This window comes from Chionomys nivalis, chromosome 19 (assembly GCF_950005125.1).
Source record: "Chionomys nivalis chromosome 19, mChiNiv1.1, whole genome shotgun sequence".
In the NCBI taxonomy this organism is placed as follows: domain Eukaryota; kingdom Metazoa; phylum Chordata; class Mammalia; order Rodentia; family Cricetidae; genus Chionomys; species Chionomys nivalis.
The window spans coordinates 16877165-16886982 of record NC_080104.1 but is presented as its reverse complement, the minus strand read 5'-3'; the positions used below and the strand labels follow the sequence as shown (position 1 = coordinate 16886982).

At 43.2% G+C, this 9818-nt stretch overlaps 1 protein-coding gene across 1 annotated transcript; it reads right to left on the bottom strand.

The window, feature by feature from the left end:
• Positions 1-4960: 4960 nt before the first annotated feature.
• C19H6orf141 (chromosome 19 C6orf141 homolog) lies at positions 4961-9173 on the bottom strand. The gene is made up of 2 exons (XM_057751811.1): positions 8418-9173; positions 4961-5419 (listed from the first exon to the last, which is right to left on the bottom strand). Exon 1 carries the CDS (start codon positions 9160-9162, stop codon positions 8620-8622), a length of 543 nt encoding a protein of 180 aa, XP_057607794.1. The 5' UTR covers positions 9163-9173; the 3' UTR covers positions 4961-5419; positions 8418-8619.
• Between the last annotated feature and the right edge of the window lie 645 nt (positions 9174-9818).

Below are 9818 nucleotides of genomic sequence, written 5' to 3'. Positions count from 1 at the left end.
CTCTGAACCTTGAACACACACAGACACACACACATGGAAGTGCACTTTCTGGCTTGCCCTTAGTTTATTACTGGATCTAGTCAGTTCTAAATCCATAATCAAAACTAGCTGGTGAATGTGGTTTTCTTACCTGGGGAGCAGTGAAAATGCCTTGCATCAGAGATCAGGAGACCCAAGTTTTAACCAAGTAACAAGTTTGTCAGCTATCTATTGTTCTGACATCATGACTACACACTGGAGAGGCACACATGCTCTGTCTGCCTCCAGAAGTGGGGGGGGGGGGAATAGCATTTAGTGATATGTGTAAAGTTAAACAAAGAACTATCTTTGCTGTGCTCAGAGAGGAAAAGAAAAAGCATCATTTTATGTAATTGTAAAGTAACTAATAATTAACTTTAGTAAAGTTTAAAATGTCTGCAGAAAATATGATTGAGAAAACTGATTTCCACTAATGTATTTTTTCTTGATTCATTCTTTAATAATAACAATCATAAAATAAAGAATTTCTTGATGAAGATGTGTATGTCTGATAAAAATTACTTGATTCTACTGCATGGACTGGCTTTGTGGGAGCCTGGCTTGTTTGGATGCTCACCTTCCTAGACCTGGATGGAGGGGGGGACCTTGGACTTCCCACAGGGCAGGGTTCCCTGTCCACTCTTAGGATTGGAAAGGGAGGGAGGAGTGGGGGAGTGGGAGGGAAATGGGAGGTGAAAATTTTTAATTAATAAGTAAAGAAATAAATAAATTACACTTCTATAGTAAAATCTTTACAATTTATTGTTTCTCTAACTCTTACATATAAATTACATAGCACAATCAATATAACTTGATTTCTTCCTTAGTCACCGTAATTGCTATGCTTTTGTCCATGTTAGTCATTTAAAATTGTTTTAAATATTTCTCGTACATTGTATTTATTTTATGTACGCATGTGTATATCTTTTTTCAGCCTGGGACTGAACTCTGGTTGTCAGTCCCGGCAGCAAGTGCCTTACCCACTAGCATCTCATGCTCCGTGCTCCACCCTCAAATTTTTTTGGTAACATTGGAAGTTGAAACCATATTAGAAAAGAGCCGCGTCACTGAGTGTCGCCCCAGCTGAATCTGCTCTTGAAGTATAGAACTAGTTGAGGGTGAAGAAACGGTACTCTTGAAATGGACTTGAAAAGTCGAACCTTTAGTAGAGTGTCCTCTACTAAGTGCATGAGGTGAGGGATTTTTGATTTGACTTGTTTGTGTGTGAGGGGGAAATAAATTCTGCTCTTTAAAATGAGCTTCTGCATAAAGGTGGTAAAGGGAAATTAAAACATGCTACTTTAAAGTTTACATCTGCATGGTTAAAATTCCAAGAGCAACTACAGCTAGCCTAGGCATTGGGGAGAGAAGCTGCAGAGCTTCACGTTGAATTTTACCTTCAGGCCATCACACACAGTGAGTGGTGTAGACTCTGGGTCTAGTTAATTTTGATGTGTGATGTTTTTATTTACTTATTCATTACCAAGTTTTTTAATGATAACGTTTATTTAAATTTTTTAAAAAATAAAAATCAGATCAGTCACTTTGTAACAACAGAAGTGTTTATCACTGAACATATGGTGATACTAAAAACCAGATGAACCTTTAGCCTCATTTGTCATTATCTTGAATCCCTCTGTTGACTTCTCAGGACAATCTTCCATCCCCATTGGTTAAACCTTGGGTCAACCAAGAATATGCACTGCTGAATCCTTTCTTCTCCTGCAACATAATCCTTAAGCAGAATTTTATTATAACATTATTTCATTTATGCCATTGTAATTTTCCTACACATTGGGATGAAGAGATTGTGACATCTGAATCCTTGTAACTTCTAGGATCTGGGTCAGCATTAAGTCCAAACCAGCCTTAATTATTTTGCAGCCTTGTCATTATTCTGCTACAAAAATCTTTCTAACTCCCAGAATCCTCACACTTCTTCGTAACCGAAGAGGGCTGGTAAGTTACTTCATAGCAGGCAACATGTTTTATATATACAAGGCCTTAGGTTCAATCTCCAACACATACAAAGTTCGAAATTAGCAAAAGGCTGAATCTATAGTTATTTATTTGCTAGAATTGGCAGATGTACTAAGGATCAAGTTCAGGGCCTCAGACATGTCAGGCAAGCATTCTGTCAAATCCCGTCCCCAGCCTGAGGTTGAATCCATGTGGCAGTGGCTAGATCTTATATGGAGATATTTGAAAGCAGATAGAAAAGAATCACTGCAGAAATGCCTTCAAGTATTTTGCTTTATGTCCTTAGAAAGTACAGCATAGGTGCTGGTAGGGTTGCTCAGTGCTTAAGGTCAGAGACTACTCTTGTTATGGATCTGAACGCAGTTCCCATAATCTTTGTTTGGATGGCTTACAACTGCCTATAACTACAACTCAAGGGGTTGCAGAGTTGTTCAAAAACACCTGTTTTTAAATACACATTACCACCACTCCTCCCTGAGATAAACATACAAAATAATAAAAAATAGAAAATTAAATAAATACATTTTTAAAAATGCAGTTGATTAGATTGAAGAGAGACGTACACATGACCACCATGACTGATTGTTATTATGATAATGATAGCTGATTTGGGTGTTCATTATATGGCCGGCACTAAGTAGCGTTCATTAAATTTAATCTTAGAGAATTACTGCAGTGCTGGAGGAATGCCACTCAGCCTTGGCTGCCATCTGTCCATAATGGCAGGGTTACTCAGTAACTGCCAGCTTTCTGATGTGCCCACCTTGTCACTCAGGCCCTCCCTGATCTAAACCCATCCTATGAGAAGTTGTGCTTCTAGGCATTCATCCCCTCCTCCCCCAATTCTTGATGCCAGCGGTATACCTCAAGCCTTCCCCTTTCTGTGTTTCCTCTTCACTCTTAAGAAAAATTTGCCCAGACAGATTCAAAGAGAAAAAGACTTTATTGGAGATTTTTATGGTAGGGAAGAGAGAACAAACTGAATTTCTCTGAGACCGATGGTAGGAGAGTTTCTAAACTGGTGAGAGTGTACTGAAGGATTTTGGAGACAGCTGTTCAATGTGATTCGGCCATTTGTGTCTGATAACTAATAATCTGGGGAGGTAGTCCTCTGTTTTCCCACACCACACAGGCAAAGATAATTTGGGATCCTCTCTTCCTCAATGACTCCATTTCAGAGAAGTGGCTCATGGGCCCTTAGTCAAGCTAAGAGAAAATGTGAAATTTTCCCACTGCCTGGGTGCTATTGCTTCCAGCTAGCCTGTTACCTTAACATTATTACAAGCTCTGTTCCGTTAAGACTTTACGCTTCATTTACGTACACGTGTGTGACTGTATGTCTCATGTATACTAGTGCATGCGAGGGCAGAAGATTCCACGTGCCTGTGAGACGCCCACTGTGGATACAGGGAACCAAACTCAGATCTCAGCTACTGAGCAATCCTCTCTCCAGCTCTCCAGTACTCTCTTTTAAGCCAAGAGGTCAAGTTATGATTTTTAAATTCACTTCCTTGTTCTGAGCATAACTGTCCTTATTCTACCGGGAACTATTGGCTGGCGCAGTGCCTGTACCCTGAACACACCTCTTTTGCTGCCCCAAGTAATCTGGACTTTTCCTTTCCTTATCTCCGTTTATGAGATTATTTAGAGAAATAAATCCATAAAGAGCTACCCTTTCTAATTAAAGAGAAAAGTACTGGGTGGCTAAAGAGATTTAGGTTGTTCCAGAGTCCCAACCCTGTTTTCCTACCTGAATCAACTTATTGACATTCAAGCCCCACCTTTGCCCCACTCCCTCATAGCTCGCCATGAATGACTGACAAGCTGTGACTCAGCTGCAGAGATCTGAAACCCTGCTGTCCTTAATGACTTCCTGCCCTTCCTCCCCTAAGGGGCGTCTGGCAATAAACCATTTCACATTCTTTGAAAATGAAAAACTTGTTCTCAGTTAAGAGATCCAATAATCAATCAATACTTCATTAGGGACAATTATAGAAAAATATGGCTGTTTAAGAAGACACGTTTGTTTCCTCCAGGATACCAATCCCTGATAAACTGCCTTGTCTATCCTTTTATAAAGTCTAGTTCCATAATCCAACAAATTGTTATTGCCCTGACATTGTTAACAATAAATTATAATTTTTTTAAAAAATAATGTTTTTAATTGTAGTAACTGACTGGGCTGACATTAAGCTGAGGGACAGGACAACGCTTGTGAACCTTGAATGTGAATCACCCAGGGGTCTTTGCAGACAAGCATGCTTGCTCTGACTCAGCAGTGCAGCGAGAGTGGAGGGAGAAGAGACTCTGCTCTTTTCTTTTGGGGGAGTCTCTTGGGCCAGATCCCCAGTGACAGCAGCCTGTAGGGTAGCTCACCTTTCCAGCTCCTTTCTGCTGCTGTGATAAAATGCGGTGACAAAAAGGGGACCCCGTGGAGGAAAAGCCTCCTTTCTTCTCACACTATCCAGCTAACTAAGAAGGAGACCTACATAAAAGCATTACTCAGAAAATACAAAGGGGTTACACTAGGATTATTTTTCATAATTTATCCTTACAATAAAATAAATGCATAAGTAGGCATTAACTGAAGCTAGTGCACAACAGCCATGCTTTGAATCGAACATTCTACAATGCTGAACAAACGTCTCAGCAGTCAAGAACTCTTTCTGGGTTAAGTTTTGATTACCTGCACTAATCAAATGATTACTTACAACCACCTCTACTCCAGTGTTAGGGAATCTAACACCTTCTTTTGCTCTCTGTGGGCAGCTGGTAGACACAATAAACATATACACATGCAGGCAAACACTCATAAACAAAAAATTTAAAATTTAAAAATTTTAGGAAAAAGAGAATCACAGTGAGTTTTAATATCAAGACCTGGTAAGGCTCCTCAAATACAACAAGCAAGTCAAATACAATGACTAGCATGTGTACTGATGGGTGTGGAAAAGGGGATTAAAGAGAGACGGTAGTCCAAGAATCTGGAACACACTGTCATCCCATTATGTGGGAGGCTGAGGAAGATCTCCAGTTCAATCATCACAGGCTGGTTATCAAGTCCAACGTAAGCCTGGGATACACAGCTAGACACTGTCTCAAAATAAAAATATATATTAATTTTAAAAAAAAATCAGAGGTAGGCACTGGCCTGATCATGGCAGCTATGTTACTCTGACATTTGTCGCAGTCTATTGTGTTCAGATGGGCCTCTGGGAGTCTTTGGTGCAGTTTATCCAACAAAGACAATTTCAGATGAACTCAGTTTTCTGTGAGGTAGAGGTTAAGTCAAAGAGCCACGACCTAGTCATCCTGAGAGATGCCGAGACCTGGTCATCCTGAGACAATCCTTGGTACTGAGGACAAGTTCGGATGCTCTTCCAAAGACTCTTGTGAAATGGAAAGTGTTCTTGTTCTTCACCTGTCAGGCAAAACAAGACAGTTCAGCAACTACTTTTCGCTTTCAATGTGATATCTATTTAAAACCTGTAAACATACTGCAGAAAGCTAACTGAGCGGGAGGGGCCAGGTAGAAAAGTAGTTTTAAAATTATTTTCCAATATGGGGCGTGATGGCGCATGCCTTTAATCCCAGCACTGGGAAGGCAGGCAGATCTGAGGCCTGTCTGATTTACATAAAGAGTCCCAGGCCAACCAAGGCTAGATAGCAAGACCTGGTTTAAGCGTCAACTGCCAGGGAGGCAGTGAAAGCTTTCCGCCCCTCTATTCATTCAGCATAGTGATTGTGGTCCTTCCTCTAGTCTTAGTTGAAGACCCCCACATGGTGTAGAAATCGTTTCTAACGAATTTGAGAAATGGGTGTGCAGATCCATTAAAGATGGAAAAAGCTAGTTCATTTTAATTATTTGTTTTGCTGTTGCTTGTTTTGTTTTTGATTTCTACATTACGTGATTAAATAAAAAGCTGAATCCTGGTTAGGAGAAAAATGGGTTGAATGATGACCACACTAGGAATCCTAGGAGTCAGTGCTGAGCAGTTATTACATGCCAGGCGGTATTCTAAGTATCTTAACTAAATCCTACCCCAAAAGCTCAGCATTTCCTCTCCCTACTTAACAAGTAAAGACATAAAGATTAGGCACCTTGCCCAAGGTTAACAAAGGGTTGGTATGGGCCACAAAACTCCAGAGCCTGCCTTCTGATAGCTGAAGGATGCTATTCTTTGGGGTCATTGCAAAAGATAGTTGTTTTTCTTGTCTCCATTCAATGCTCATTCATGTAGAACCAATCTCATAAGGGCAGAGAGGCCACTTGCCAGTCATGATTAACCTTACAAAGAGATCAGGAGGAATTTCTGCAAAAGGAGAAGTTATTGGGAGATCAGCATCACATTTTCAACTACTCTATAGATCTGTGAATGAGTTCAAGCACTAATGTCCTTCCTCAGGGAAGCTCTCTCAGGCCTGAGAATTGCTAGTGGTGACTCTCCAGCAGGCTGATCTTGCAGGATGCAGGGATAAAAACGACTCTCATACTTTTCCTAAATCTGTGTTAGAAATCCATGGTACCACCGGCGGTGGTGGCGCACGCCTTTAATCCCAGCACTTGGGAGGCAGAGGCAGGCAGATCTCTGTGAGTTCGAGACCAGCCTGGTGTACAAGAGCTAGTTCCAGGACAGACTCCAAAGCCACAGAGAAACCCTGTCTCGAAAAACAAAAAACAAACAAACAAAAAAAAAAAAACAAGAAACCCATGGTACCCTCAGATGGATCCACTTTTGAGACAGGGTCTCCATGTGCAGCACAAACTGGCCTAGATTTCAAATTCTCCTGCCTGGGCATATTTGAATCTCTAGAAGTAAGATGCAGTCATCGTCATCCACGAATCTTTAGGAGGGAGATGACCACATTTCTTGTCTACTTAGTAAGCACATGAAGACACTTGCTCATGAGCTACACAAGCTATTGACCTCGAGGGCAAACTTAGCTCTTCTGTTAAAGAAGGAAGCTGTCTGGCCAGGCAAAAGATAAAAGGTGGATCGGATGATTGCTTGAAGGCAAATCAAGCTGGGACTGAAGACAGATGAAAGGACTAGGTAAGAGCAGCTGTTCCAGCTTCACCCCCAAAGCAGAGCCCCTCTCCTTTGTTACCTGTCTGTTACCAAATACCCCTCCCATAGGGGCCAGTTGAGCCCTCACCTCTCTCTAAGAACTTTGTTTTGCTCCTCAGAGTTCCAAACTAGGTCCCAGTACTAAAGAGTTAATAATGACCTGGGACTGGAGAGATGGTTCCCTGGTTACAAGTACTTGCTACTCTTCCAAAGGACCCAGGTTCAATACCCAGCACCCACACCATGGTTCACAACCATCCCTAACTCCAATTCCAGGGGATCCAATGCTGAGTTCCGAGAGCAGTGGCCACATTAGTGGTGCACACGTGGACGTACAAGCAAAACACTCACATAAATAAGATAATGAAGTTTTTTTGTAATGCTGGTGTCTACTGACAAAGGAAATTAAAAAAACAAGTGTTAGCCTTCGATCATTTTAAACACAGGATAGAGTTAGGAGAGAAGGCTCAGTGGTCAAGAGTGCAGACTGCTCTTGCAGAGGACCAAGTTTGATACCAAACACTTGTTTCCCCAATTCCTAGTTCCCTGTAGCTCCAGCCGCAAGGAGCTCTGGCCTCCAGACATTTACCAACACTCAAGGCATATACATCTAATTGAAGATAATACAACTTAAACCCAGTAGAGTTCTTGTCAGTTCAGTCTTAACTACAGATCTCAGTAGTTAAAAAGTGTGGGAGTCTGGATAAGAATAGGGCATGTTTCTTTCTGAACAGAAAAAGCAGAGGAGCAGATTGGGGATGGAGTGGGGAATGGGAGTTAAGGAGGGAGGGGAAACTGGTTGAGATGTAAAATAAATAAATAAATAGATTTAATTAAAAAAACAGGAATAAAGCATACAACCGTTTATGACATACTGCATCCAGAATGTCTACCTCACTTATTAAACAGTAAATTAGGTTACATGCCCTCCGGGATAAAGGCCTGTTCTCAGGCCAATCCCCTCCACACAGAAAAAACACCCTCCCACCCCAGTCTTTCTTTCCCTTTCTCCTTTTCTTCTCAAGGCGGAAATACGAAGGACCAGAGAGGAAATTGCATACCAGTGTTTAGAGTACCTGGAAACATTTTGCTTCACTTCCTGATTCGTTTTATTTTTTTCTATATATTAAAAAAAATAAACAAACAACGTTCTTAAGGCTTTCGAAGCAAGTCTCTCTGCACCCGCCCCACACACCACACAAATCCTAGAGAGCAAACATCTCTTGTGCTTTTGGGTGCTTAACAGGAAAGAGATGCAGACAAGCAATATGAGTTGCTTCCAAAAACGCCAAGTGAATTGACTAAGGTTTTGCGCTTTCGAACTCCCACGTTCCACCAGTGTAAAAATACCTTTTATTCTCTTAAAGGACTGTCAGACACTGACGCCACAGAGGAAGTCTAAAACTGCTGAGAGTTGGTTCTTCGAGCGTTTCCGCGCATCCCTAGCCCGGGAACATTTCCCCGGGTTCGGATCTTTGGCGACGAATTATCCTCCCGTAGCAAAGCGGGTACATCCAGGTTCTGCTCTCGCCCCAGTGCCGCACAAACGATGTCAATCACTCTGGGTACGAAAAGTGACTGCGGTTACAGAGCGCTCCTTGGTCCTCGTAGTCATCTGACCCTTGGTCCACTCAGTCCGCTGCACCTCCTGCGTCTCATGGTAATCCACGACCCGCACCAACAGGGACCTGGGGGCGGCCGCTGGGTTCCGAGGCTGGGCTCCGGGGACCGTGGCAATGCGCCTGCGGGAAAGCTTCGGTTCCCGTTCCGAATCGCGGTGGTCTTCAATCCTCGGACGGAAGTCCTCGCTCTCCACCAGCTCTGCGCAAGCAGGGTCCGCTTGTGTTCCCAACCACCTCTCGGGGTTCAGAAGAAAGAGCACTTTTTCTCTGACCCAGGACGACTGGCAATCCAAATTCGCTCGCGTCCGTGATCTCACGTCCCCACCTGCCGCTGAGAGGTCCCTGTCGGTCTTCGACAGCGCGGGATCCGGAGCGCCGGTATCCACGGGCGGCCCACCCCCGACCCCGCGCGGAGAGCACACGGCCCGCCCCCGGGATCTCCCGGGCTCGATCCCGGCGAGCGGGTCATTCATACGTCCTCCTTGCTCCAGTTCTCAAAGGAAAACTCCAGCTCCGCTCAGAAAACCGCGGGCGGTTGTAGGGACTGGGTGTGGCCTGAGCGAGTCACAGACTATAGGAGCAGCCCAGCCCGAGGCCAGGCTAGGAGAGGATATCAGCCTCCTATCTTGGTCTACTTTCTCAGCCCTGAAACCTCAGGTCTCCCCACCCATTCAAACACAATCTTGGCGCCTTTTCTTTGCTTTAGCCTTAGAGCCAACTCTTTTTTGGTGTGTTCGGCTCCAGCTCCACGACTGCCTAGTAAGGTCTCCATCTGCCCTCATGCCCGTGCCCCTTTTCTCTAAAACTGAAATGATAGGCACTTGGGGCACCTTCTCAAATTCTCAAAACATTATTTCTTATTCCTTTCCATGGATGTTCAGCATGAAGGAACAATTACGTTTGGTTTTTAATCGTGTGGTTTAATCAAATTCTGAAAAAAATATATATTTATTTGAGAAAGAACTCTGTTCCTGAACTCCATGGCAATGCCCCATCCTCAGCTTCCTGAATGCCTGAACTGCAAAGGATTTGTGTCCATTTTCAATCCTCCCCTAGGCTAGTGTACCTCCAAGTCTGTGGAACCCAGGTCATGGGGTGATGTTGAAGCAGCTGAAGTCTTAGAAAACAG